At 41.3% G+C, this 27,908-nt stretch overlaps 5 protein-coding genes and 1 long non-coding RNA gene across 11 annotated transcripts in view; 3 read left to right on the top strand and 3 right to left on the bottom strand.

Annotated features, from left to right (window-relative positions):
• The window catches only part of celsr1a (cadherin EGF LAG seven-pass G-type receptor 1a), a 95,245-nt gene extending 84,775 nt beyond the window's left edge, over positions 1-10,470 (bottom strand). For 3 of the 4 annotated variants that reach the window (XM_067582378.1, XM_067582380.1, XM_067582379.1), the window contains exon 1: positions 6,692-10,469. In XM_067582378.1, coding sequence (XP_067438479.1) covers positions 6,692-10,253 — 3,562 coding nt within the window. In that variant the 5' untranslated portion in view covers positions 10,254-10,469. Of the gene's footprint in view, positions 1-6,691 lie in introns of all 4 variants that reach the window. The other variant, XM_067582377.1, reaches the window with a different exon arrangement.
• On the top strand, positions 834-14,208 carry LOC137176225 (uncharacterized). The gene is made up of 3 exons (XR_010925828.1): positions 834-958; positions 1,272-1,323; positions 14,040-14,208. It is a non-coding gene; the product is annotated as an uncharacterized lncRNA (long non-coding RNA).
• trmu (tRNA 5-methylaminomethyl-2-thiouridylate methyltransferase) lies at positions 11,860-16,780 on the bottom strand. Its single transcript, XM_067582381.1, has 11 exons — positions 16,578-16,780; positions 16,214-16,379; positions 16,014-16,120; positions 15,542-15,664; positions 15,256-15,428; positions 15,014-15,067; positions 14,798-14,864; positions 14,448-14,548; positions 14,064-14,208; positions 13,897-13,979; positions 11,860-13,754 (listed from the first exon to the last, which is right to left on the bottom strand). Exons 1-11 carry the CDS (start codon positions 16,657-16,659, stop codon positions 13,605-13,607), a joined length of 1,251 nt encoding a protein of 416 aa, XP_067438482.1. The 5' UTR covers positions 16,660-16,780; the 3' UTR covers positions 11,860-13,604.
• Positions 15,362-19,985, top strand: srr (serine racemase). Of its 3 annotated transcripts, XM_067582382.1 has the most exons (8): positions 16,833-16,929; positions 17,132-17,156; positions 17,314-17,491; positions 17,587-17,768; positions 18,262-18,392; positions 18,511-18,659; positions 18,744-18,833; positions 19,405-19,985. In XM_067582382.1, exons 3-8 carry the CDS (start codon positions 17,314-17,316, stop codon positions 19,644-19,646), a joined length of 972 nt encoding a protein of 323 aa, XP_067438483.1. In that variant the 5' UTR covers positions 16,833-16,929; positions 17,132-17,156; the 3' UTR covers positions 19,647-19,985. The 3 variants fall into 3 exon arrangements, with proteins under 3 accessions (XP_067438484.1, XP_067438485.1, XP_067438483.1); XM_067582383.1 differs by lacking the exons at positions 16,833-16,929; positions 17,132-17,156 and adding an exon at positions 15,362-15,452; XM_067582384.1 differs by lacking the exon at positions 17,132-17,156 and having other exon boundaries at positions 16,830-16,929.
• Positions 19,986-20,566: 581 nt separating this feature from the next.
• On the bottom strand, positions 20,567-22,276 carry tprkb (Tp53rk binding protein). Its single transcript, XM_067581727.1, has 4 exons — positions 22,047-22,276; positions 21,716-21,838; positions 21,179-21,355; positions 20,567-20,817 (listed from the first exon to the last, which is right to left on the bottom strand). Exons 1-4 carry the CDS (start codon positions 22,185-22,187, stop codon positions 20,731-20,733), a joined length of 528 nt encoding a protein of 175 aa, XP_067437828.1. The 5' UTR covers positions 22,188-22,276; the 3' UTR covers positions 20,567-20,730.
• A 91-nt stretch (positions 22,277-22,367) lies between these two features.
• Positions 22,368-26,378, top strand: alg10 (ALG10 alpha-1,2-mannosyltransferase). The gene is made up of 3 exons (XM_067581726.1): positions 22,368-22,850; positions 23,742-23,939; positions 24,027-26,378. Exons 1-3 carry the CDS (start codon positions 22,686-22,688, stop codon positions 25,086-25,088), a joined length of 1,425 nt encoding a protein of 474 aa, XP_067437827.1. The 5' UTR covers positions 22,368-22,685; the 3' UTR covers positions 25,089-26,378.
• The last annotated feature ends 1,530 nt before the right edge of the window (positions 26,379-27,908 follow it).

Genomic DNA, 27,908 nt, shown 5'->3' with positions numbered 1-27,908 from the left:
ATAGCAGCACATGGATTAAGCACGTGGGAGGAAACATGCCTCCAGTAGCAAAAGGTGAACAGATTTGGCGGATTTAGACAACACCAAACAAACTGAGATAAAATTCATGCCAAGGAGGCTGCTCTTTCAACCAGTTAAGCGCAACAACTAGCATCCTGGGTTTAAAGAATCAAAAATGGGACCTCTCGTCTAGTATCTTTCAAGTCATTTTTTACTCATATTTCGGTAAAGGGAGCTGTTTGCCTTGGGAGAAACGGGAACAGCACCCAACCTATCCCGTGTCCAAACTAGTCACTGTCTGGCCGTATTGCTTCTCGCAGGCAATAACAGCCTCAGATCCTTGGACCCTCCTCTCTCTAACCTGTAATTGAGCGTTCAGACATCAGTGGAGTCGAAAAGTGACCAGTCTTGATCCCCTGGTATTTACACTTCAAACTCCCAACTATAGCCTAGAGGGCAAACACAACACACACACACACACACACAGACCTGACATGCACGCATTAAAGCCTATGTTGGATATGCAAGATTAAGCATGAATGCAATTCCTTTCTCGCTCATTAGACACACAAACAGAGACATGAACACTGTTATTACACCTGCATGTGCTCTCTGCTGACTCTAACTCCCTGCCTCAGGACAACGGAGCATCATGTCATTCAATTGAGTTTTCAGTGCTGTCAGTGTATGGTTTACGCTTTGATTAACAGATTTTGTAAAAATGTATTAACAATTAACAACCATTTAACAATTCCATATCTTAGAAGTATGCCGGCCTTTATTTTTTTTATTAAAAAAATAGTTTAGCATGTTTGGAAATCTGCCTACTGGCTTTCTTGCTGACAGTTAGATATAAAGATTGATACCTGTCATGTTTGTATATGAAGCTATAGCCAGCAGACAGTTAGCTTAGCGCAGACTGGAAACAGGGACATAGCTAGCGTGGCTGTGCCCGAAGGTAACAAATTCCACCTAATAAACAAACAAGATATAACTTGTTAATTAGTGAGCTTTAGAAGTGCTGGTAGGTGTTTGTTTTTGTTGGTCTTTGGACACAACCAGGCTAGCCCTGTTTACAGTCTTTCTGCTAAGCTAAGCTAATCGACTGCTAGCTGTAGCGTCATATACAGACACGTGAGTGGTATCAATATTATAATCAAACTTTCTGCTAGAAAACAAATAAGCGTATTTCCCAAAATGTTCAACTACACTTTTACATTTACTTTAAAATATAAATTAAAAGTTATTTTATGGATTCATTTTTTTGCTAGGACGACTGAAGAAAGATAAACTAGACACACTGGTGGGATAGTGCCCAGCCAGGTATGCGCACACAAACACATTCACAAACATGCAAACTGACAAGAGAGGCACACAGATACAGACAGGCATGCAGACAGAGAAAGCGAGAAGAAGACAGTAATCTAATAAGTTTCTGTAACCGCTCAGGATGGATTTAGCCTCAACAACCACGTGGCAGGAGAGAAACACTCCAAATGGTCAAGCAATGGGTGCATTCTTCAGGAAAGCACGGAGAAAGAGAAAGAAAGGAAGATTGTGAAAGGAGAGGAATAACAACAAGTCAAAGAATGAGAAGAAAGAACAGTGAGATAGGATGAAGAGGGAGGAGACAGAGGGCAATGTGGTGAGGGGCAACGTTTAGCCTAAATCCAGCAGGGTGTGTGATATCTCAGGAATGAATGGGATCTCCCAATATCAGTTACTGAGAGTGCCAAGCCTGAGAATGGCTGCATATCTCACACACTGCAGAGAAACATATGAGCTGCTGTAGACAAGGCTTAAGAACACAGGCACCATCAAATATAGCAACCATACATGGTTTTACATACACACGGTGATGAAACTTATACCACTCTTTCTTCTGCTGATTGTTATTTAAAATTCCTTGGTAGTTTGGTTACTGAACTGATACCAAGTTTTTTTTTGTGAAAAAGTACAACTGAAGACTTCACAAATATATAAAAAATGTGTTAAATAAAGATATAAAGCAGTCATTCTGCAAGTGAAAAACAAGGAAATTCATTTAAGTAATTTCTGGCAGGTAAAAAGTAGCTTCAGTTGAAGTTTATATGGGAGGAAATCTCCCTATTCCTGGGACCTTCCCCCCTTTTTCGTCCTCATCCATCAGTTTGAGGTCAGAAGTCATGTGTAAGAAGGTTCGGGGTCATTTCTCACCACTGAGTGTGTGTGTAAAACCCCATGTCCTGCTTTGATCTCACAGGTGAGAGGTCTTGTGTCAGCACTGTCTGTGTATGTGCATCGCTCCCACACCTGAGCTCCGGTGAGGAGTCATATATCTCTCGTCAGAACATCAGACCTGGGAAAAAAGATCGGGACAGGGGAAAGGCAATTTGTCCCTTGACTCACACAGGAGTAGTTTCTCAATATGTGTTCTTGTGACGCAATATTTTTGAGGCCAAATTGTGATTCCAAACCAAAAGAATGCCAAGGACAAGGGCTGCATCAGATGATGATGTGGTTCAGGAGAGTTAATCAAGTCACATTATTCATACAGGGAGCAATGCATCATGCCCAAACAGTCTACAGTCTGTATTGCACAAGTTTAATTGTCCCTCATATTACACTTTTTTTCTTTCCTTTTAAATGATAAGGCAGCAGTTTTCAAAGGAATGTTTTTAAGTGGAAGTTCAGCGAGTCCATCAGCAGAGCATATTTTATCTTGGCCTGGGTTTTAAAATAAGCACAAAGCTAAAGCTCTTGTGTCACAGTAGAAATCTAATTATGTATGTAGAGAGAGGAGGAGCGAGAGAAAGCAAAGAAAGAGCGAAAGTGTGTGTAATGGGGGGGTGGACTAGAACAGAAATGTTAAAAAGCTGAGCTATGCAGCTCCTTGAATGGAATTAAGAACCAAACCAAAAGGCATGGACGCTCAGCAAAAGCCCCATGGGGGAAAAGAGGGCAAGCACAGGGAGGAGGGGGGAGGTTGGAGGCGGGTGTGTGTATGAGTGCGTGTAGCGGCATGCCATCCCGCTCACCGAGGATAAGGAAAACGATCAGAGCTAGGAGTGGAAAAAGACGATTTAGCATCAATCATTCTTAATCGTTTAAGTAACAATCTGCTGTCCTGCATCACTGAATGATATAACACAACTCCACCTAGAGCCAGTTAATGCGAGCTTTAACGTTTGCTGTTGTAAACCCCACCTATCAGGTAGATATTTCCTGAGGAAAAAAACCCCAGTGCACATTAGGTGATTCCTTTTGCATATCAGGAAGCAGATCTATAGCAATTTGCTTGGTGCAAAAAGAAGAATGTGGAGGCTATCAGGGCCACGACACACATGTTTGTGTCTTTCTCTCTGAACATCATGTCTAAACTAACTAATGAAACAATCTTCCCTGTGTCACATGTAGTCCACAGTTCCTTTTTTTTGCTCCCAAATCATCACTTTGACAATGAACGCTTGTCAAGTAGCCATGAACTGCATCAGATCTGATTGGTTTCTTGAGATCAATTGAGATTTCTGTCAAGACAAAATTTCCCAAAGGTCAAAAGTCCATTCAGGTACAATTAAAATCAAGCCTTTCTTTTCATCACCACTTTAGGAAATCGCTAATTATCTAGATTGCTGGCAACAGACTCTTATTAGCAACACATGCCAAGCGCTAGTAAATTTTGGCTTCAGATGGTGGGTCTGACTGTGAGCTCTGCTAACAACTCTGGCCATCAACCAGCTGGTATTATGAAGTAACTACGGTAACAAATTGGTGGAATTATCATTGATGTGTATCCTCTGTACAACTACAGGCTTGCTTTGATCAGGCACCGACTGGATGGGGCATAGTGATGTAGGAAAAGTTAATTACACCTGTCGAAATAGGTTAGATATGAAAATATGGTTTTCAAGAATGAAGGAGTCAAGTGCATTAACTTCAAGTCCTTCTCTGTTTTGTGACACTTGAAGCAGTCAGAATAAATTGACAGATACTCATCTTTTAGAAAACACAATGAAAACCCCAAGGGTTTTAAGTGAAATTTGACGAGCTAAGATAAAAGCTCTTAGAATGAGAACACATAACCCCTAGCTTTCAAACCACTGAGTTACTGTGAGTCACACACACACACACACATACAAGGCAAGCACAGGGGGAGAGAGAATGAGGACAGATAGAACAGTGTTGTGGCTAGCAGAGTGTGTTAAACGAGTGTATCTCGGGAGAGATATTGGAGCATACTCATGTTTCAGCAGAGGGCTTGACAAACATTCCCAGGCCTTCTGTTCGCCAAAATAAAAAGCACCTGTGCAAGAGTGTTTTCAAAGAAGAGTCTTGATTAGGAGGATATAGAAAGTAAAATGTGTCATTCTTTGTGACAGATGGCAATCTCTTCATCTCTATTTCCCTGTCAGTCATCTCCAACCAACACAAATCAATGCTCGCTTTGATAGATCAACAGCCATTTGTTCTATTGATCAGGCATAGTGATTAGGGTTAAGGGGGCAAGACGGAACTAATGCACTCTGATCAGTCTCATCACTCATAGAAAGAGGATGTCAATGTTGATATTAGCTGATGAAGATGATGTCAGCCTAGAAACCCAAACTGAACTGACTGGTATGTGCATAAGACAGAGACAGAGAAAAGGTCAAAACATTAGCCTCACAGTAAGACTAAATACTGCTTAAGAGAACATGGGAGACCACTAGACCCAGAGAGTGATTAAATTATAGAGACAGCAACACAATCACAGTCTTGTTTCTTGGTGCTTCTTAAAATGCCGTTAGCTCATCAGTCCCCTCAGGCCTTCCTCTCTCAAGAGCCTGAGGTTGAAAGGTCAAGACATAAGTGGTAATGGTTACCTAACACTTGACATCAGGGTGAGCCACCAAAAAAAGGGGGGTTGGGGCAGTTTTTCAGAGTGTGTGCATCTGTTTAATTTTGCAAAAACACATGCTTAGATATATTTGTATGTGTGTGCCCTAATGAAGAGGTCCAGCCCCCATTGGGACCATCATGAGGTCACTGTTGTCAGGGATACTGCAAGAGCTGTCAACTGTTATTGACAACCAAGAGTGCAGAGGCAGTGAATGAGGGCTATAAGTCTTGTAACTATTGTGGTCAGTTGCTGCTTCCTCAGATGCTCTGTGGGTCTTCTATAACACCCATAAAGCACTTAGAGGGCAGTCTGTCTTTTGTTCATGAGAAAAGATGGCGCAAGTCCTTAAGCAAAAACACTGTTAGGGAAAAAAGGAGAGACTAGCGACTGATGAACCAGCAGTTGTTGCATTAACTTGTTCTGATGCAGTTGTATGTGCACCAAAGATCTGCTGAATTATTTCATCAGTGTTTCTGTCGCCGCCCAAGAATTTGTGAAATTTCTAGCTGTCATAATGATCCATTGCCTAGAGTTAAAATAACCACAAACGTGATTAGACTGATGAACTGAGGATATGGGTTTGCCCTGGTGCAGCCTGGTCCATCACAGTTGATTTGTATTCATGCAGTATGTGTGATATGCTGGCTTTGAGAAGAGCTAGATGATAGGGTGACACAGAAGGAAGGAGAATTGAAAAGATCTAGCTGTGTTGGGCCGTCTGCCCATTTCAGGGCTTAATGTGCTTTGAAAGATCAGCCAACAGAGAGAGAGGAGGAAGAAGAAAAGAATGGTTAAGAATAAGACAGAGAAAGAAAGACAGAGAGGAGGTTGAGCAACCAGCTGTCAATAGGTGACAGGGTAGTTATCCTGCCTGTCCAACTGCCTGATTAATGCCACAGTGCTTTCTTGCAAATTGTGTGTGTGTGTGTGTGCGTGTGTGTGTGTGTGTTGTGTGTGTGTGAGTTTGCTTGTACTGTAGCCGTGACCCTGCCAGTTTAGGTGTGAATGTCCAAGTGTTTGCATTGGTCTAATCTTTAACTTTAAAGAACAAAGTCTGCTTCTGTAGTGGAAAAAGGGAAACTTATGCGCAAATTCTTTCTGTGTGACCTTGTAGCATGAATGCACAAGCCTTCAGATCCAAACCTGTTACAAAAACCTTTCCAAAAAAAATCTAGATTTAAAACTTATCTTTCATTCAAAATTGAAACAGTTCCAAGAATAAACTTTTCAAGCTAGAAACGTTACTCTGGTGAAATCTTAGGAGACATCTTGCCACAAGATGTTAATCAACCTTTCTGCAGCCAAAAACCTTCAGCCTCTGCACTTCAAAGAGTACAGACTATGTATATGCTCCAAAGGAGGGAAATCATGTGTGTGCATATTCTTGCACTATATGGATGTGTGTGTACCTACTTCCTACAGAAACCCACATATCTGCAACAACAAAGCGGCTTGGTTATGAGGGTGCCCTGCTAATAGCACCTTTTCATTATCCCAACCAAACCACTTGCACACAATACATTTATCACCCAAACAGCACAAAAGCGGCACAACCGGATCCTGCATAGAGCCTGCAGCAAACAATTACTGAACATACAGTCAACACTACAGCCGAAACCTGCCCTTGGTCTCTGTTCAACAGAAAACTCTATATTGACTCTGCAGTTTGATGATTTGTCACATGTGATGACTCAGATTTCCAACATGAAAAACATTTATCACCTTGTTTGCCTGTACTGACACATGTAACTGACATAAAAATCAACAATTTCTTCACAGAAAAAGATAGAACAGAATGATAGAAGAAAAGATTTTTTTGAAATGTTATTTTACCTGAGACGGAAATGGTCATTGGTGCCTCCAGGGGCCTGTCATTGTCCAGGTCCCTGCTCAACCTCAGATCCCCGGTGTCCTCATTCAACAGCAGCAGTCTGAGCTCATTTCCAGATTCAAACTTGAACCGTAGCTTATCCGACACGTCAGGGTCATGAGCTGGTACCTTCCCAATTATTCCTGATGGAAAACTGTTGGACTTGTTGGTGACATAGTTGTTGAAAATTATCTCAAAGTTCTGCAGCACTGGCTCATTATCGTTCATGTCTACCAGACGGATGTGCACAGTGGCCCGGCTCACTAGTGGTGCTGAGGTGGCCTGGACCACTATGACATACTCTGTTTTGGTCTCATAATCCAGGTCTGTGAGTGCAGTGAGGTCGCCATTGAAAATATCCAGCTGGAAAACTTCTGGGATATTCCCTTCTACGATCTGGTACATAATCTGAGCATTAGTGCCCTCATCAGGGTCTGTGGCAGTGATTCGGGCCACAACGGACCCCACTGGGCTGTTCTCCTCCACATCAATGAAAAGCTCGTCCTTCTCAAACACTGGAGCATTGTCATTTATGTCTTGAACTACAATATGAATGGGAACAGCTGCTTTTAGAGGAGGAACCCCCCTATCCACAGCAAAGGCCCTCAGGTTGTAAACAGGAACATTCTCCCGGTCCAGTTTGCGAGCAGTTCTGATGATACCAGAGTAAGGCTCTATGAAGAAATCCCCCTCCCCATCATCACCACCCTGAAATGTATAGCTCAACCTGCCATTTGAGCCAGAATCTCTGTCTGAAGCAGAGATCTGGAGAACGCTGGTGTAGACAGGTGCATCTTCAAATACAGTCCCCTGGTACATATCCCTGAGGAACTGGGGAGCATTATCATTAGCATCAAGGATGATAATCTCTACATAGGTGGTATCAGATTTCTGAGGGATGCCGTTGTCTCTAGCAATAATGGCTAATGTGTAGGACGCCTGGTCTTCATAGTCAATCTCCATTTGTGTTGTGATGGCACCAGTATCTGGGTCAATTTTAAACTGAGGAACATTGTCCTCCATAACGTATGTTATGCGAGCGTTTTCCCCTGTGTCCTCATCCGTCGCACTGATCACCACCACAGTGGAGCCCACAGGTCGTTCTTCACTGAGCATCACCTGGTAGTTGGCACTTTGGAAGACCGGCCTATGTGTGTTGGCGTCTGTCACATTGATGAACACCTGAGCAGTGTCGTAACGCGTTCCATCACTGGCAGTAACTGTCAAGACATATTGGCGTTCTTGCTTGTAGTCTAAGGGGAGGGCTAAAGTGATGAGCCCACCGCCGCTCTGGCTAGTGATGGCAAAGCGGTTCCTGGTGTTGCCGCTGGAGATCTGATAAGTCACCACACTGTTCACATCCCTATCCACGGCCGTCACTGTCAGCACACTGGTTCCCACCACAGCATCTTCATTGATCTTCAACGAGTAGATTTTCTCTGTAAATGTGGGTACGTTGTCATTCACATCGAGCACCGTGATGCTGACGCTGGCTGAGGATGACATCACGGGTATCCCATTATCCCTCGCCTCCACGCCAAAGGTGTAGAACTCAGTGGTCTCTCTGTCAAGCTCTTCACTTACTGTAATCCAGCCTGTGCTGTTATTGATGGTGAACGGAAAACCAGGGGTGGTATCAGTTAGCCGGTATTCCAGACGGGCATTTTCTCCTGAATCACCATCAATTGCTTGAATGTGGATCACGGAGTAACCGATGGCCACATTTTCCAACACAGTAGCCTGGAAAGGTGTACTGACAAACATGGGAGCATTGTCATTCACGTCCACCACTTGCACCACCACCATACCTGTGCCATTAATCAGCGGAGGTCTGCCACCGTCCTGAGCTTTAATTCTCAGATTATACTCCCGAATCATCTCATAGTCCAGGGGATTGATGACATCAATCACACCAGTGGGGGAGTGAATGTAAAACTGTCCTTTAACATTACCACTGATGATGCTGTAGTGAACTTTGGCGTTGTTCCCCTCATCTTTGTCTGTGGCCTCCACCTGGATGACTTTTGTGTTGACTGCCACATTTTCTGGGACCTGTACAACATACCTCTTTTCACTAAACTGTGGGTAGTTGTCATTCTCATCCTCCACAGAGATGTGGACAGTGGCAGTGGCACTGCGGGGACCTGGGTCTTTGCCCTGGTCATTGGCTTCAACAATCAGCTGGTATTGGGCCCGGGTCTCCCTGTCAGGCCGCTCTCTGATCCTCACCAGACCATTGCGTGGGTCGATTTCAAATACAGAGTTAACTCCTTCGCCATTCACAATTTTATAAATCATGTTGGCGTTGGAGGGAGCATCTCCATCAGTGGCCCGGATTGTCATCACTTCAAAGCCCACCTCTACATTCTCCCGGATACTAACACGGTATTCAGTTTGCTCAAACACCGGGCCATGGTCATTAGTGTCACTCACAGTGACAGTGAGGTAAGAAGTGGCTGACCTTTTGGGGGTGCCATTGTCAGTCACAGTGACTTTAAAAACATGGGTGTCTTTGACTTCTCTGTCTAGTGCCTGGACGGTTGTTATGCTCCCTGTCTGAGAATCGATGGTAAAAAAGTCATTGGACCTGCTGTCAAATAAGGCTTCCATGCCGTACTCCAGCCTCCCTGCCTCTCCATCATCCGGGTCAGTGGCTTTCAGGGTGATAACCCGCGTACCCGCAGGCTCATTTTCGGGCACGGACACCTGATAGTTGGGAAGCTGGAACTGGGGAGACGTGTTTACTTGTCGCTTCCCTCTTCGGATCAATTTGCCCGACTTTCTCTGGACGGTTTCTGATAAGGATCCATGTTGTTCAGGCACTTTTGTGAGCGTCAAACTCAGCTGCACAGAGAGCCGACCGCCTGGAGAGCTGTGCAACGGGCAGTGCAAATTCACCTCGGGCTGTCCTCTGTGCTCAAGACATAAGTCATTGACCAGGAACAAATTCCCATGATTGAACACCGCAACTAAGCCTTTTCCAACACACACAGAGTCCAAAAGGGCGATGTTCCGCGTAAAGGCAGGCAAAAGCTCTGTTACATTCAAAAGCAATTTACCTGCGGATAAGCAGGAAGTTGCTTCCAGATTTGAAAGGTGTTTAATGTCAATGTCTGGCTTACCTGACGCTTTCTTTCTCTTGTATTTGATAAAACAGTCCTGGCCATGAACGAACACATTAAAACGTGTGAGAATAACATCTCCAGATGTCAAGGAACCTGTTCGGAAATAAACAGGCGCAGGGTTCCTCAGTGTGTGCGCACACTTCACTCTCTGGGACAGACGGATAACTCCGTCGTGCCTCCCAACTTGGAAAAAGTTCTGAATAAATTTAGGGGATAAAGTCCTGTCAAGTTTATAAGTCCTCCCTGGGCCAAGCGACAGGTTTGCCAAATGCGTCCCGGGCTGTAAAGTCTCCGAAAGGTGTAGCTCCAAACATCCCACAATAAGCGGCACGTTGAACAAGACACAAACCCAAATCCAATACATCGGTAACTCCATTCTTTTAAACCTTCCAAATCCCATTCACCTTCACCGAAACTCCTCCGCAAAAGCATTAACTCTCCCTCTCCCAACACCGCGTCTTACTTTTATCCCTCATTGTGAAGTTTTAACGCGGAAAAAGACGCTCGTTATCCATAGTATCAGTGTATCCACGGCGCGCAGCGGCTGCGTTAACCCACACTGAGTTTAAAATGAGTACAAAATGGCTCCGTGGCTCTCCTCCTCCTCCTCCTCCTCAAGCTTATTACCATAAACCTGCTGTGTTCCCCCTCCGGGACGCTTTCACGGGGGGGACTTTTTTTTTCTCATGGAGATTTAGGAAGTGGCCCTGACCGGGTGACCACTGCGCGCAAGTGCATTGTTATTACAATAGGGTGAGAGTTGGTTTAAATTCCTAATGCGTGTTTGAGTGTCGCTCCCTCTTCAACTTTTTTATGTTGAAGTAGTTGTAAGCAGTGACGGTACATGAAGAAGACATAAAAAGAAGTTGAACTAAAGCCTAAAGTCCATAACTTTAGAAAATGATGTCACATCTTGAATCAGCTGGTAAACGGCTGTGATTACAATAAACGGAGGAGAGTTTACATTGATTCATATCATTTGGATCTACCAAACTCTTTTCAGCAAACCTGATGAATGTTAAATGTAAAGCAGATGTTTGCAAACTGATATATGATTGCGTTGTGCACTGTGGGAACTATGTTCATTACACTGTAATTGTTCTGGGATAAAATGTTTTCTCAGAATTTAAAACTGGTTCTGTCTAAGGTTGGAAAAACTCATTTTATGGTTTTATTATGCTCCTAATACTCTTTTTTTCTTTTTGTCTTGTTTTCGGAACTTTTATCACTTTTGTCACTTTACAGCTTTGCAAAGTGGTATATCAACAAAACCTTTCATTTTATTGTTATTGTTTTGTTTTTCTTTATGTTCTCTGTATTCCAATCACATTTATTGTTTTCCCCCCCAAGAAAACCAGTTTTAGGCTGACAGATGATTTACAGCGGTGCTTCTCAACCTGGGGTACAGGGACCCCTGGGCCCCCCTTGAGAGGGTTTCAGGGGGTCCCCAGAAAAATGGGGAATATTTTAATTTCACTATTATTTTATTAACTAGAAGTAAGCCCGATGAGAGAATGCATAAGAATGTCTGCTATGTTCATAGGTTTCAGACTCTTCTCTGTTTATCTGCCGATCTACAGAAAAGACAGTTATGAAATAACTAAATGTCATCAGGTGGGGATCCCTGACACTACATCTTCTCAAATACAGGTCCGCAGCCTGATGTGTATCAATTTAGGGGTCCTTGACACCAGAAAGGTTGAGAACCACTGACTTACAGGACAATTTAACAGAAATTACCACAGTCAATCTATTTTGGGAAATAATACAAGGTTATGAAACTAAACTTCTATAATTAGGCGATGGCGTGACTGTCCAGGATGTTGCTGTGCTTAACAATACTGACTGGAGACAACAGGTCCACCCTGGAGGTTTATCTTGTATAATAGTGCCCCACTGTGGACCAATAACAGTACAACAACCAAAGCACTCTCACTAAGTATTGGACTTTCATGACTCCGGACAGAATTTTTTAAATATATAGGCAGATGAAAAACAACTCAACATATCACTTATCAGGTTTATTCACTCGCTTTTAAAATTTCAGGTATTTACAGTTTGTACACAATGCCAACCAAAGAGAAAAGGCACTTAAAATCTTCTTGTAGGTTTTTTCAACAACAAAGAATTAAAATATGTATAGGGCTGAGCGATATGACCAAAGTCACATGACATATATTGTCATATCACACAGCCCTAAATATGCATATTTTAAAATAAACATGGCATCAAAATGCATGGCAGTATAAAACAGATGAGTAATAACAAGTAAAAACTGTTTCTATTTTTTGTTTCAAATTTCAAAGAGAGCTCAAACAACAAATACCAGCATATTTACTCTTTTCTTTTTGTATTCAGTTGCAATCATTTGTTAACTCTGCAAATTTTTAGTCAATAATTTCAACTGACTTTTGAACACGATATCTTCTTTAAAAAGGAGAAAACTTCCAAACAACAAACACTTGCAGAGAGACTCTACTCTGTACTTGGTTTTTACTTTACTAACTTGATTTCCTTTAAAGAAAAGAAAAACTAGCTTATTTTGTGACAATGACTCAAATAACTAGAGTCACAGATTCATATTGATCACCAAGGAACTGTCAACATCAAATACTAAAACTGGAAGCAGCTGGTGTTTAAATGTTGCAACACATATAAAAATGGGGTTTTTGTAAGTCTTACAGGTCTGCAGTTGGCCCAGAGTTAGGGTAAACATGAGTGACAGTCTATGAGGAAAAAGGTGAAGGAGCAGAGAGAATCACTGAGAACACCAGTAGCCTCGGAAATGCCAAGAAAAGCTAAATGTCAAGTTTTCAGTACACTGAATAAAAAAAGAGTGTAACAGAGCCACGTTGATTCCCAGATGAGTCTGAGTGCCCGCAAGAACCTACTATGCCTCCTTCCCCTGGATCACTAGTAGGTTTTATATTATTATAGTAAAGAGAACAACAATAACTGGCTCAGACCACACACTGTCAGCATTTTCTCTCCCACTGCAAACCAAAACACTGAGAACTGTGTGAAGAAAAAACATCTCCAAATAATAGTTTAAGTCTGTGGATCATTTTTCATCAATAGAATATTCAAAAGCTGAATATTTTTCAAAAAGGTGAGCTTGATTTTGGTGTCTGACATGGCAGCGTCACAGGTCTTAAATTGATTTTTTTAGCACTAAGTGTATTCTTCTTGAATACAGTACATAAACCAGTACCAAGTACATGATTATCCAACAGTCTTGTTTGCCTAAATAAAACTTATTTCAAGGTGTTATTTCTTGTAATGCATATTCATCAATAACAGCACAACTAGTGCTATCATGGAGGTGCAATAGAGAACTATCTTGGTATAAATTATGACACAAGCAGAAACAGACATACTGTACCTGGAAAAGTTTGCTGAGGTGTTGAAGTAGATCCATTTAGTGATGTTAGAAGTACGTAAGTGAACGTTTGTAACGTTTGATTTCCTTTTAAAGCGAGGTTACTGTTGCTTAGTAAACCATATTATTACCGTGTAGTGTTAACTCCAAAACACTCGCCGACTGGAGATGATTTTAGCTGAACAAACACTTTGGTCAGTTAACAGACAAGCTCACAGTATGTAACCGTTTTGTCCTTGTGTCATCGATACTGTCGAGCTCACCAGGAGCAGCATGTCATAAAGCCCTAAGAAACTGTTTATTTTCCAAATCAGTGTGCTCTAATGTACCAGACAGAGTGCATTTCCACCACGGCTGGGCTGCGGGGTCGTCTCAGCTGACTGGTTCAGGGGTCTGCTTCTCCTTGAGCCGCGCGGCTGCTAACAAACGTTCGCGGCCCTGCTGGAGTGTGTATTCACTGGGCCCCAGCTGGATGATCTTCCCGCTACCCAGACACTCGTCTCCTTTGTAGAGTACAGCAAACTGGGGGAGAAATGAAAAGGAGGACTTAAAAAACTAAGAGGAAGTGTGTTGTTTTTTTAAAGTCTTTTAGACTGGCATTGAAGCTGGTCTAACAGCTTAGTCCTGAGCAACTACACTGAACTCTGTGACATAGCTGCGTTACCTGTCCAGGCGTCAGAGCTCTAACTGGCTGGGAGAGTGAGATCCACACAGAGCCGTCCATGTTCAGAGTCACAGTGCAGGGAGCTGGAAAGCGTAAAAAAAAGATTTTTACATCACAATTACACTTCTCGTTTATCAATATAGCTGCCCTGATAATGAAAAACTCACTGAGCGGCATCTGGTGGATGAAGCGGAAGTGACACTCCATCATCTGGGTCCTGGCTAGTGCGGGAGGCGGGTCATCTGCTATCCAGTGGAAGCGGTCCGTCCGCATCGTGTCACGGAACAGAGAGGAGTGATTGGTAGCTGGAGCCTGAGCCACGAGAGATTTAAGGACGGAAGTAACAGCAAAAATTGGACAAGTTTTCAAACAGTTTCTGTTAATGTTGCATGGATGACAAAAGCATATAAAAGTGAGCAAAAGCTATAAGAATCTGAAGTGTTATTGATAACTTTTCTCTCTCTCAGCAACTCAGAAAGTCTAAAAGGAGGCTTCATGATTCAAGAGGAGACAGAAATCAAAGATGTTTCAACAGAAACTGATTAACTCACGACAAACACATCTCCAGTAGTGATGTCTTTGTCCACGACAAACCAGGCGTCTTTCTGCCCTCCTATCCTCGCCCTCTGGCCCAGAGTCAGAGTGAACCAGCCTGGATGGACGGAGACACACAGAGGAACATGTGGAGAAAGGGATATGATATGCTCTATGAGTTTGGAACATAAGATAAAGTACAAACAGCTTTATCACCTAAAGGGATTTTAACGTTTTTTTTGTTGGCCTAAAATGTAATATTTTAGGAGTTATTACCTTCTCTCTGTGTAATTATGTAATAGTGACACACTAGTTGTTTGTTGCAAGAAACATTCAAACTTTGAGAACCTGTGAACTCCAAACATACCTTTGTGTTTTCCCATTATGGTCCCGTCCTCAATGGAGACAAAGTTCCCTGGTTTAGATTCTAGATACTGGAAAGAGAAACAAAAATTTAAATTTACATGCATCTCTTAATAAATGATGGTTTCTAAACTCATCACAAACAGAGGACAACAAACACTGAAAAAAAGAAAAAACAAAGAAGACAAAAATTGTTTTTAATCAAAGCTTAATTTCTCACCTCCAAAATAAAGCTTTCAAAGTTTCTCTCTCCAATGAAGCAGATACCCATGCTCTGAAAGAAAGAACACACTCAGTCACATGTTGCAGTTGACAATACAGACGAGAAAGTGCTTTTTGTTCATTGGTCAGAAACTCAAAATCACATTTCCTACTGCAGATTATAAAAATCTTTTTTATCAGCATGAATTCGATTTAAATTGTCTTTCTTTAAATGTCTGTTTTATGTCAATTTTTTTCTACCTCTTTCTTCTTCAGCACATGGTGGAACCCGGCTTCAGCAGCAATCTTTTTCACAAAATCTTTGGTGAGTCCAGCAAGTGGGAACATGGTTTGTCGCAAGGCGTCTTGTGAGATCTGGCTGAGGAAGAAAGTTTGGTCTTTGACGAGATCTGCTCCCTTATGCAGCCTCACCGCTGGTAAAGGCAAGAATAAGAGGGGTAAGTGTAAAACAGACTGGTTGCAAATTTCGGCTTAAAACGGGAGAAGTAAAAAAAAAAAAAAAAAGTGGGGAGGGGAGAAGTCTTACGATTTCTGATCTCAAAACGATCTCTGAAGAGCGTGGTGGGCGGGGCTGTGTGTGTCTGCTGAAAAACCTCTGCGTCTTCCTGGGATGTCCTGGCGTAGTGGCCCGTTGCCATGGCATCAGCACCTATGTCAACAACAACAACAGCCCAATACTTATTATACACAATCTGCCTGAGGTTCTGAGAGCAGCTGGAAGTGTTTATATCTTTAAATGTAAACTTAAAACCTACCTCTTTAGTCTGGATGAAGAATGATTTATAGACATTATTAACTTTATTTATTTACCCTCTAATAGATTTCATTTGTCTTTGTTTTTTTTCTATTTATTATTTTTATTATTTATTTTTTTCAGGCCCAGTTTAACACAATAATCAAAACCCTAGCCTTCCAGCCAAAAAACACAGAAGTGAAACAAATATTAAGCACCTTAGAACATGTTTATGTCAGCATACGTCTATAATATAACTACATACCCAGAGTGTTGATGGCATATTTGTGGAAATGGTTGAATTTGATGTGCTTGTTGCACAGTATATCTGGGTTTGGAGTCCTGCCCTTCTCATACTCCTTTAACAGATTACTGAACAGGGGAAAAAAAGACAGATATGACATTCATATTAGAGAATTAGGATATTAAAAACTGTTGTGATTTGTGAATGACAGACCCAAATACCTGAAAACTTCATGCCAGTACTCTTTGACATAAGACACTTGGTGGAAGGGGATGTCCAGAGTCTTGCACACTCTGTAGGCGTCCTCACAGTCTTTCTCTGTGGTGCAAAGTCCGCTTTCATCCAGAGAGTCCCAGTTCTTCATAAACACTCCTGTCACACTGTAACCTAAAAAAAAAGCACATTTGTCAACAAAAACAGAAAATACACTGCCTTTAACGGCTTCGAGAAAAATACAGTTAACTTTCCTTGTAGTCTCATTCAGTTAAAGCTGAATGGGACTACAAACGCTCAACTAACCAACTTTAATCAGTCAGTTCAATTATTTTCTGTTTCATGAGGCTTCAGACTTGGAAGGTATCTCACCTCTTCTCTTCAGTAACAACGCCGCCACGGAGCTGTCGACGCCGCCAGACATGGCGCACACGACGTGCCTTATAAAACCCATGTTTTCAAATTATAGTCCGTCTCTTTTGTTGATTTATTTTCCTTATGTAACTAAGAAAAGTTAGCTAACTGCTGTCCTTTCACCACCTGAAGGAACTGCCATGTTTGCGGCCCGTCTGATAAGAACGTCCGACTAGAAACACGATTCAAACGGGAACCTTTTGTGTCGGCGGGGGGCCGCAAAAGTTGTAACACTGTAAACATTACGGAGCTTCACTTGTAAAAAAACAAAAAAAAAACAAAACATAGGAAAGTCTAAATTAATAATAAGGTTAGTAGAGGATAAGTACGATACAACAAAAAAACATAGCTTTTTCGTTCATTTTAAGTCTCTTGTAAAGACTTGGATATTGGTTTTGTGATTTAACGTTCATATATGTGCATGGACTCCTCGCATGTCCAGTATCAGCATAGACCAACTAATATCTTTAAATAATACCTCCTATTAACATTATTTTTCTTATTCTGTACAGGAGCTGAATTACAGTTAGAGCAGAGGTGAAAATATATATAATATATATGACAACCATTGTAGTAACTGAAAAATGATAGTACATCCTATGATATACAATATTAATATATGTAATTTGTATTAAAATGGTGACTTAGCTACTCAAATATCTTTGTGATTCTATGTTGTGTGTTTCTGATACAGATGGGCGAGATGTCTGCAGACGGGGTCACCCTGGATCTGCTGAGAGAAGCCAGGGAGACGGTAAGGAGCAGCCCCCTGGGTGTCATCAACACTCCCATGATCCCCTGGTGTCAGACCACCCTGCCTCTAAATGTTGACTGCAACATCCACATCAAACTGGAGAACATGCAGAGGACCGGTCAGAGGAAACCACTTTAATTCAGTATTGACAGTCTCACACATTCATGTCTTTCAATTCTGTGTTGATTTTTGGTGACATGTTTTGATCGACAGGGTCTTTTAAGATCAGAGGAGTGGCCAATCAGTTTGCCAGGAGACCGAAGGGTGGTCATTTTGTAACCATGTCTGCCGGGAACTACGGGAAGTCTTTTGCGTACGCCTCAAAACACTACGGGTCAAAGGGCAAAGTGGTGATGCCCGAAACTGCTCCAGTGTCCAGATCCATCCTCATACAGGTCAGACGTCATCTGCTTGACCAGCAGGGTTAAAGACAGAAAGTCATCTTTTACATGCAAAACACAAATTACCAGCAGTAAGACGTTAAGACAAGAACTCAGATATTACATTAAGATATCAGTTTGATCAGTAATCAGAGTTTTACCTTAATCCCTCTGAAAAGAATCAGGCCTCATTTAAAAGAAATAGTTTAATCTGTACATTTTTTAAATAGTATTACTGCCAAAAGTGGAAATATTCAGATTACTACTTGCACAGTATCTCAATTGAGAGCCATACTTTGACTTAAATGTCACTGGTTAAAGGTATTGATTATTCCTCATCATCTACAACAACCCATACAGAAAATATCACATTCTCACTCTTCCTCGCTGCAGGCACCTCTCCATGCCAAAAATTGGCATCACGACTACTAAATTCACTTTAAATACCAAATGTTCAGATGAATAATTGCACTTTTTATGTGTATTACATGGTATATTGTGTCCTCAGAGTTTCGGGGTTGAGGTGGAGCGAGTTCCCACCTCCTGTCTGATGAACGTGGTGAATCAATGCGTTCAGGTGGACAACATGACTTTCCTGCACTCCTATGATGACCTGGATCTGATCGCAGGACATGCCAGGTACAGTCAGGGCTGATGGTGGGTTTTGGATCACTTAGGTAGAAACCACATAGTACATCCCTGACTAGGTTTAATTCAGTGTGTCATGAATTGGGTGTATGTGTGTGTGTGTGTCCAGTCTAGGTATGGAGGTGCTGGAGGTGATGCCCGAGCCCGATGTGGTGGTGGTGTGCTGTGGTGGAGGGGGGCTGCTAGCAGGAGTAGCTGCTGCTATCAAACTGTCAGGCTGTGATAAAACCAGGATCTATGGTGTGGAACCAGAAGGAGGTAAAAACTCACCGACGGATGATACAGTGTCAAGATCTGCGACATCAGTGTAGACGTGTGCTTTGTGTTTGTGTTTGACTCCAGCCTGCACCATGTACAAAAGCTTCATTGAGAAGAAGCCAGTGGGCATGGACGCCAAGAGCATCGCTTCAGGACTTGCACCACCTTTTGCAGGTACGGGCAGATTAGGAGTCTGTTTTCAAACTACTACACTGAGATGGTGTATTTTTTGTGATTTTTGCTCGTCAGAACACATTTCTTTTCTCTTGATCACTCCCCCCACATTTGTCCTAGATTTAAAGGTGCAACTGTTATTTTTTCTACTTTATTTTGACCCCCTTTTAGCATGGAATACTGGTTAGCAACACTTTTAAATGTTTTTATGTGCTCTTAAATATTTTTTTGCTTTTTGGAAGTACAGTAAAGTGCTTATTTATACTAGAAATATAGTGCACTTTTGGAAGGAAGTACAAACTTGATACAAGACTAATCATTTTTGGGTGGAGAATTCCTTCATTGGTGTCAGCTATCACGCATATCTAAAACTGAAAAAAAGGCAAAGAGCAAAGAATAGTTTGGTGTTAATATTCTGCCTTAAATCAAGTTCACAGGAGAATATTAAAGGTAATTGAAAAAATGAATATTTTTGTGGTTGAATTAAAGACAGTAACCATTTAGCAGTTTCTGATCATAAGTGTCGACCTCAGTGATAATTTGCTTCCCTCTCCTTTGCGTTGCATCACAGGCACGCTGCCCTATGAGCTGTGCCAGCGTTACGTGGAGGGCATCGTCCTGGTGAACGATGAGGAGATCAAGGCGGCGGTGTCCACTCTCTACAGGTCTGGACTTGTGGTGGAGCCGTCGGGCTCCGCTGCCTTCGCTGCCATCGTTAATAACAAGATACCTGAGCTGGAGGGGAAGAATGTGGTGTGCATCCTCAGCGGAGGGAACGTCGGCAAAGACGAGCTTGCTAACTTCCCAGACTGATAAAACTTACACTACTTTATGTGACTAATTCTGACAAATCTGTGCCAATTTGTGGCCACTGAGGTGAACATTGTGTCTCTTTATAGTCTAACACACTGTAAAGTTGAAATACTATTCAGTATTCATTTTAGTGCCATTCTGTCTGTATGTATTGAGTCTAACTGTAGGAGGTTTCTGTTTCTGTTGTTGACATAATATTTGTCTGGATGTGAGATCAATCATGATGAAATCAGTTGATATATAGTAAGACCGTATTCATTCAATAACTAATTTAAGTGTCTGTGAATAAACATTTTAACAGTGTATGTACAGCTAGTTTTAATAAACACCTCAATCTCATCTCATTCTGCGTATGTAAATAATGTTATGCCCTTTAGAAAAAAAGGTCTGCGACATTTTAAATTTCCAAAAGTTAAAGAACTTCTTTATCCACAAACTTGGTCGTTCAAGGTTATTTAAAAGAATAAAGCTGTTCTGAATATCTTTCTGTCAAAAGCTGCATCCAAATGTTTTAGACAGCCCGTACATTTAATATTCCTGTCTTCTTAGGCTGACAGAGTTTGACTGAAATTTGACTTGAATTTTTCACGTCAGAGCTGTGAATGTGGTTATATATTTTTTAATCCTCCTGAGATATACTTGATATTTGGCCCAGAGCACTTTTGATTCATTATTCACCACTGCTGGCATGAGTCCTGCTTTAATCATCGTCCCCAACTGTCAAAAACTCAGAGCCCACCTTCAGCTTTCAGAGACAAAAATAACTGTAACCCGAAAAGCTTCAAAGGAAAGAGAAATATGAAAAGTTGAGGTGGGAACTCTGCTAACTTCCCTCTCCGTCACGCCAACTTTTTCAACATCTGTTACTGTCTAACCTGGATAGACACAACTGAAGTAGGAGTAATGACAGGACACATATATGAAAAATAAGATATATTTCTCACATGTACATAAAGTGTGAAACAGTATTTTGGGACTTAATGTGGTAGAACAACATTAACAGCAGAAAACTCATTACTATTAATCCACATCTCACTTTTAACAATTCTTTAAAAAAAAGTTGTGTTCTTATTTTCTGTTGTAGCTACATGACATCCTTAGTGGCCATTCTGCATACAACTGCATCCAGCAGAGTCCCACACTTCTCCTCCTGAGGAGTGACTTTATACAACTGAAATGGAGACAAAAACAGGGTTAGATTATAAAAAAAAATGCTTCAAAAATTCATTAAGTAACTTCAAGGTGAAGACAAGTAGGTCTACACATACATCACTTAATTTTAATTTGTTTTGCCCGACCAACAGGCCAAAATCCAAAGATATTCAGTTCACTATAATGTGATACAAAGAAAAGCAGCAAATCCTCACATCTGAGAAGTTGGAACCAGAGAAATATTGGCATTTTTGTTTGGAAAATGACTCCAGCAACACTTAAAGGTTTCAGGATGTGGCCTAAACTCCTCAGACACAAACAGATGCGTCTGCAAGTCCAGACTATATGGAAAGAATCTCATAAAAGCAGAGGTGGAGAACCTTTTTGATCTTTGCAAGGTCCGACAGCGAGGAAACATCTTCCACTGGAACCTGCCGTCCGTTCACCTTGGCTGTGATGTCTGACAGAAGCTGCGACTCATCTTTGTCGTGAACCAGGACCACCAGGACAGAGTCATCACCGTCTGAGATCCCAAACTTTTTGAAGGCCTCTGAGATCTGTATTATTAGTGAAGGCACACATAGAATTTTTCAGTCTTTACATGTACATTTTAACTGATGGTTCCCATTCAGACCAGATTAAAGACTGGTGCACAACAACAAAATAACCTTTTATTTCCAGATAACTAACAATTAAAGTTTTCATTAGATAAAAAACATGGATTTAAACAATGACAGGTATTCTCTACCCCTAAACTGATTATGGCTTGATACTGTTTTAAATAAAAATGAGCATTTTCATAAAAATAAATGGACAATAATATGAAGAAAGGGATGTTTTTCCCAGCTGAAATGTTGCATAATATTTCTTGTGTATGTACTATGCATTAAATAAGTGCATCAATGTATTTTACTTACATTATTAGTAGGTGACAGGTTGAAGATTATTTCAGAGAATAGACTTCTTGTCTTCATTTTCCCAATTTTCTGTAAGTGAACAGCCTTGTTGGCAGCTACCAGTACTTGAAAAGGATTCAGCAGCTGTAAATAACAAAGAAAAACAATGAAAGACATAATTTCCCTGATATTTACTTTTCATCTTGAATAACAGACAAGAGAAGTTGTACAAACAGGCTCAGTGTTGTTTATCGTTCTGTAAGGTACTGAAATTGTTGGCGAATAAATATGCATAACAATGCATATGATATACAGAAGAGTGTGATTAAAAAAACGTTGCTAAAAATCTCACCATGGTCGGGTTGATCAAGGCACCATTTATTTTACCCTCCACGGCTTTTTGTCTCAACTCGGCGGCATTTTTCACCTCTTTGAAAAGCATTTGAGTCACGCTGTGGTCGGGGTAAAGCTCTAGCTCCCGTGTTAACTGCATGTTGAACAATATTTGACAAAATATGAGAAAACTACGAGATACGTTCAGTGCCACCACGCTTCACATGAAAGTGTGTACACAAGGGGAACCATAACACGGTGACACCGGTTGAGCGGAAACGTCCTCTTTAGGAAGGGAAACAGTTCTACAAAGGAAAGAAAACCACAGTTGAGACATTATATTTTAAAATTAATCATATGTATAATTATGTCAATTATTTTGGAGATTTGTGTTAGAAAAGTATGATGGGGAACTATTTAACATGACGCCGGAACACAAAGTTTCCATGACGAGCGTGTTTGCTAGGCGGACCGCCAGCTGTCAAACATAAAACTCTTCCGTTTATCAGTACTGGGATAGATTTCACGCAGTTTCCCTCTGAATTGAGGCCGTGCAGTGATTTTTAACACACGTATCGAGTCGTTATGCGTTATACACGCCGTTATAACAGCTAGCTTCGGGTTGCGTTCACTTTTGCGTCGGATTTCGTCGTCAAACATGGAGAAATTTGAAGGCTACATCTTCACTGCTCTCTGCAGCACCAACTTCTTGATATCCTGCCTGCTGTTCTCCAGAGTCACTCGGGAGCAAAGGGAGCCGTACATGGACGAGATATTTCATATCCCGCAAGCTCAGAAATACTGCCACGGAAAATTCAATGAGGTAAAGTGGCTCTCTAATATAATGACGCCATGAAAGCGAGTCTCATTGTTGTTGAGCGGATTAGCTGACAGCGGAGCTTTTGTCATTTAAAATGATGTGGCAGCTTGTAGAGCCTTTAATCTCCATCTCAGATGTATAGAAACACATTAGCAGGGGTTATGTGCTCAGATGTATTGTTCTCGTACTTAACATGTAGGCAAGCTTTAGTCAGGATACGTCAAATGTTCAGAAGTCGGCGTTTTATTCACGTTTAAAGCTCTTTTTCAAACATACTGACATGCTGATGAGCATATTTCTAACAGTTGAGTTTGTGGAGGATAAAATAACAGATTCTATTACTGTATTCAACTTGTATTATGTCAGGAAGTCAAGTTAAATAAAGTTTTTTTTTTTCTTGTAACACAGTTACGTCACGAATACTAAATATTGAAAAACCTAACAAAAAGTACTTTCAAATAACTTTCATTAAGTTGGGGGGCTTGTGAAAGGCTGTTTAAAAAAAAAAAAAAGGGACGATCGAAAAAGAAACCGCACATGCAGAGATATCTTTTTTAATCCCCAAGCTCTAAAATCACTGTATCCTACATCTCCCACAATGCTACCTGATAGTGTCTTTCATTAGAGCCTCCCTGCATGGTAAACATCCATGTCTTTCAAACTACGCACCCACATTTGGTGAGTCAGGCTCCATGTCCAAGCCAAAATAACTGTTATGACACCTAACCCTGGTGACATCACTATGACATCATCAGAGTTATTTTGTCAGACTTGAAAAAATCTCTAAATTTTTCAAGAAGACATCCAATTATTTTCAAAAACTGAGTAGCACTTACCAAGTCATCTTGAATTCTCTTCATGTGTAAAATGAACATGGTTTCGATCCTTGTGCAGTGGGACCCAATGATCACCACCCTCCCAGGCCTTTACCTCGTCACCGTGGGCGTCATCAAGCCCGTGGTGTGGCTCGCCGACCTGACAGGAGCGGTGGTATGTTCCACGGCCATGCTACGCTTCATCAACCTGCTCTTCAACTGCGGCAACCTTTACCTGCTCTATCTGCTCATCTGTAAACTGCACCTCAGGGAGAAGGTACGACTAGATGACAGAGAGAGTTATACATGAGCGGAGGGTAGCGGATATAATGTTTGTCCTCTAATTTTGTTTCTTCTCTTCCAGACACGAACAACCTCACGGCGAGTCCTGTCGGCGCTGTCTCTCTCCACCTTCCCCGTGCTCTACTTCTTCAACTTCCTCTACTACACCGACGCCGGATCTACTTTCTTCATCCTCTTCACCTACCTCATGACGCTGTACGGCTGCCACAAGGCCTCAGCGCTCCTGGGCATCTGCTCCATTCTCTTCCGCCAGACCAACATCATCTGGGTGGCGTTCTGCGCAGGCACCCTGGTGGCCGCCAAGATGGATGAGGCCTGGAGGGTGGAGCATACGAAAAAGAGGGATGAGAAGTCTCCTCCCTCCCAGGTTCCTTTGTCATTTAGCGGAGCAAAGAAAGTGATGCTTTTCTCGCTGGAGTTCCTCACCTCTCCCAGTCATGTGAAGGCGGTGCTGCTGGTGGCCTGGCCTTACGCAGCAGTCGCCGTGGGTTTCCTTTTGTTCGTGGTGCTGAATGATGGGATTGTGGTGGGTGACAGGACGAGCCACGAAGCCTGCCTCAACTTTCCTCAACTCTTTTATTTCTTCTCCTTTTCTCTCTTCTTTTCCCTTCCCGTCTCGCTTTGTTACCACCGCGTCCTTCGCTTCCTGCAGGCTCTGAAGAAACAGCCTTTTTTCTTCATCCTCATCACCGGTCTCTGCTTCCTCCTGGTGTGGAAGTTCACCTTCGTCCACAAGTACCTCCTGGCAGATAACCGCCACTTCCCCTTCTACGTGTGGAAAAGGATTTTCCAGAGGCACGAGCTGGTGCGCTTCCTCCTCGTCCCAGCGTACGTGTTCGCCGGGTGGAACTTTCTGGACTCCTTCAAGTCGCGCTCGCTCTTCTGGAGCTTAGCGTTCCTGGCGTGCCTCCTGGCCGCCACGGTCCCCCAGAAGCTCCTGGAGTTCAGGTACTTCATCGTTCCGTACCTGATGTACCGTCTCCACATGCCCCTGCCATCTCTTCCCAGACTCATTCTGGAGTTCCTCCTGTACACGGCGGTCAATGCCGCCACACTTTACATCTTCATCACCAAGACCTTCCACTGGCAGGACAACACGGCCACACAGAGGTTCATGTGGTGAAGAGATGGAGGAAGAACTGGTTCTGTTATCAGAATGACTCAAACAGGGTGCTGGTATCAAAGAATTCCCACAGTACTACTTTATAGAAAGCTCTTTCTCTGTAAGAGCCATTTTTGTCCATCTGTAACCAGACTGTGTTCAGGATAATGTCAGATAGTAATGACAGATAGGGGTGAAAATCACAAACCCTGGAACCCTGAATCTGTTCACAGCTACATGAAAATTACAACAACAAAGGGTATTCATTTTTTATTTAAAAAAAAAAAAATCAATTTTTGATTAAGACAGTATGTATTGTAAAATCATTGGTACCGGTCTGAATTATAATGTTTTGATATGAACTTCCTGTATATAAAAGTTGTTTCTACTTTATGTAAATAATTTGTGATTGAAATCCTCTACAAGTTGAAATAAATGATGATGTAATTTTGAGATTTTCTGTAGGAGTCTGGGAATTGACAGGATGGGTTATGATGCAACGTTTTCTTATGACAAACTGTTTTGTACTATAAATGTAAATATGCTGCTCTATAATTCACCCTTTGGAGAAATAACTGTTGACATGAGCTGTAAATACAATTAAAGAGACCAAATATGATGCAGCCATATTGTAAAACATCTTTTCAACAGTTTTTATTGTATGGGATGTATTTTGTAGTGACAGACTTTTGCTTTTTGCCAGTTTCACCTGATCCACAGACAACTTTATAAGTGAAGATATGATAAAAAAATCTTGACCAAGCCATAATTTATTTTATTGTTTTGTACTTTGTGGTTTAATTGTGATTGATAATGTCAGCTATTTTTGTTGTGCCTGATTTGTGTGTGTGCGTGTGTGTGAAGGATGAACTGCTTTTTCTATGTAAATACACAAGATCTACTATAAATATGAAGTTGATTTCAAACCGAACATGACCTGATTGTTCTCAGGATTGGGCTGGGATTCAAACATGTGATTTGATTGTTCAGTTTATCATTATATCAGTTTATCACAGTTTTGTCATATTTGGTCCTCTGGTTTTGTTCAGGTCAGGTTTGAGACTTTTCAGGTTCGAATGAGGCCACGAAATTCCATGTGACTGATAAACAGTGTAAATGGTCATTTCAGATTTTCTTCCATCACAAAGTCCCTTTCCTCTTTTCTATCTAAGTCTGTTACTTGTGTCTGTGTTTATTCATCTGTCTAGTACTTCTGTTCCACACTAACTGTATATACTGTCCATTTAGCTGTATGCTGCTCTCATGTTGATGCAATCTTGTGTAGAATTTCGATTAAAATGATTAATGCAGCATCAAGTCTCAAGTCGAGTTTATTTACAGATCACCTCTGACAAATATATGTTCCACAAAACATCTTCACAGAATACAGAAGACAACTCATGGGTATAAAGAAGGTTAAAAACATTTTTTAAAAATATTTATGCTTCTTACTGTATTCAGACCCTCTCAGTTTCAAAATAAGTGTTCACAATAGACCTTGAATATTGACACAGGTGCATGGAGATTAAGGAGGTTAATAAAGCATCATAAAATATTCTTTCAGAAGAGTCTTCCAATCTTATGTGTTTTCAGGCTGATTTAAACAGATTCAGTCACTAGGAGGAGCTATAAGACAAAGCTAGATGTGACCATAACATGCAATCTAATATGAAGTAAATCAAACTGGCTATAATTTCAGCACTGTGCTCCTTACCTATAAGATGATACAGCTGAGATATGCTGAAAAACTAGCTTTATGCCTGTGTGAAACCCAACATAAAAAAGCTAAATTTTTTTGTTTGTTTGTGTGTTTTTTTTATAGAGCCAGCCTTGAAGACAGTTTTGTTACTGTTCAAATGATCAGGCACTTTCAACTCTTAAACACCAGTGCTTTCAAAATGAAATGAAATTACAACGAAACAAAGACAGACAAAGAAGAAAAACAGGCAGCCAAATCTGATTAGCAGAATCTGACATTCTACAGTGTGCACTGTAATGATGACAGTTAAACCTATCAATCACTTTGCTGCTCATAGTAATTTTGGAGTAGTCATTACTTTGTACGTGAAAGCCCAACTGGGAAAAAAGAAAACAAGTGCCATGATGCTTGCTCTCCATCTACAGCAACCCATATCATTTCTAGATTCTAATTACATCAAGCAGTATGGGGCCAGCTCCCAGGAGAGACTTTAATAAAGTCTAACTGAGATGATTACACAAATGTTGATTTCACTATTCAGCCACTCTGAACTTGTGTGAAGGAGATACAATATGTGCTATTTGCTTTGTAAGAGAGCATTCAGTGTGGGAATAGCTTGAATATACAGTATGTTATTTTTTTGCACTCTGGCTTTTACTCAACCTCCCCGACTCTCTTTTTGCCTTTTCACTGTCTCATTCATTTTTTCTCAGGGGAATGATGGAAGTACAGATTACTCTGTCTCACCATTGTGTTCTGGCATTTTGAAAATTACAGTCCAAGAGGGTGGCACATCCATCATTCATGGATTTGTTTTATTTCAGTATGTACTAGCAGTTTGTCACTGTATTATGCAGAATATCTGATTAAATGCTGATTGGATGTTGAGGAAACCTGGTGAAGTGATGCATCTATCCCACTGATTTGAAAGTTGCAAAATTACACTGATTGGACCTAAATATACGGAAGTTCTTTAATGACAATACTTACAAAATTTAAAAGTTTAAGTCGAACTGAAATCCCAGTTAGCTTTTGCAGACAAAAATAGTCTTAAAGTGATTAATTGTTAAAGAAAGAAAACGGTCTTTCAGAAATGTTCCTTTTTCCCAAGGAGAGGGATCACACCAGCATCTAAACGGACA

The sequence above is a fragment of the Thunnus thynnus genome, chromosome 23, assembly GCF_963924715.1.
Source record: "Thunnus thynnus chromosome 23, fThuThy2.1, whole genome shotgun sequence".
Classification (NCBI taxonomy): Eukaryota; Metazoa; Chordata; class Actinopteri; order Scombriformes; family Scombridae; genus Thunnus; species Thunnus thynnus.
Note: the sequence above shows the minus strand (reverse complement) of the source record. Positions and strands in the feature narration are given on the sequence as shown.

What these genes read in the sequence shown, in the direction of transcription:
- trmu (XM_067582381.1), bottom strand. Translation starts at nt 16,659, where the DNA reads ATGGGTTTTATAAGGCACGTCGTGTGCGCCATGTCTGGCGGCGTCGAC. An exon ending in TCGTTTTGAGATCAGAAATC is followed by an intron (nt 15,429 to 15,541) that starts GTAAGACTTCTC and finishes TGCCTTTACCAG; the next exon opens with CGGTGAGGCTGCATAAGGGA. An exon ending in CTACTGGAGATGTGTTTGTC is followed by an intron (nt 14,209 to 14,447) that starts GTGAGTTAATCA and finishes CTCGTGGCTCAG; the next exon opens with GCTCCAGCTACCAATCACTC.
- srr (XM_067582383.1), top strand. Translation starts at nt 17,314, where the DNA reads ATGGGCGAGATGTCTGCAGACGGGGTCACCCTGGATCTGCTGAGAGAA. An exon ending in GGAGAACATGCAGAGGACCG is followed by an intron (nt 17,492 to 17,586) that starts GTCAGAGGAAAC and finishes TTTGATCGACAG; the next exon opens with GGTCTTTTAAGATCAGAGGA. An exon ending in CCAGATCCATCCTCATACAG is followed by an intron (nt 17,769 to 18,261) that starts GTCAGACGTCAT and finishes TTGTGTCCTCAG; the next exon opens with AGTTTCGGGGTTGAGGTGGA.
- tprkb (XM_067581727.1), bottom strand. Translation starts at nt 22,187, where the DNA reads ATGCAGTTAACACGGGAGCTAGAGCTTTACCCCGACCACAGCGTGACT. An exon ending in ACCTGTCACCTACTAATAAT is followed by an intron (nt 21,356 to 21,715) that starts GTAAGTAAAATA and finishes CTAATAATACAG; the next exon opens with ATCTCAGAGGCCTTCAAAAA. An exon ending in ACCTTGCAAAGATCAAAAAG is followed by an intron (nt 20,818 to 21,178) that starts GTTCTCCACCTC and finishes TCTCCATTTCAG; the next exon opens with TTGTATAAAGTCACTCCTCA.
- alg10 (XM_067581726.1), top strand. Translation starts at nt 22,686, where the DNA reads ATGGAGAAATTTGAAGGCTACATCTTCACTGCTCTCTGCAGCACCAAC. An exon ending in GCCACGGAAAATTCAATGAG is followed by an intron (nt 22,851 to 23,741) that starts GTAAAGTGGCTC and finishes ATCCTTGTGCAG; the next exon opens with TGGGACCCAATGATCACCAC. An exon ending in AACTGCACCTCAGGGAGAAG is followed by an intron (nt 23,940 to 24,026) that starts GTACGACTAGAT and finishes CTTCTCTTCCAG; the next exon opens with ACACGAACAACCTCACGGCG.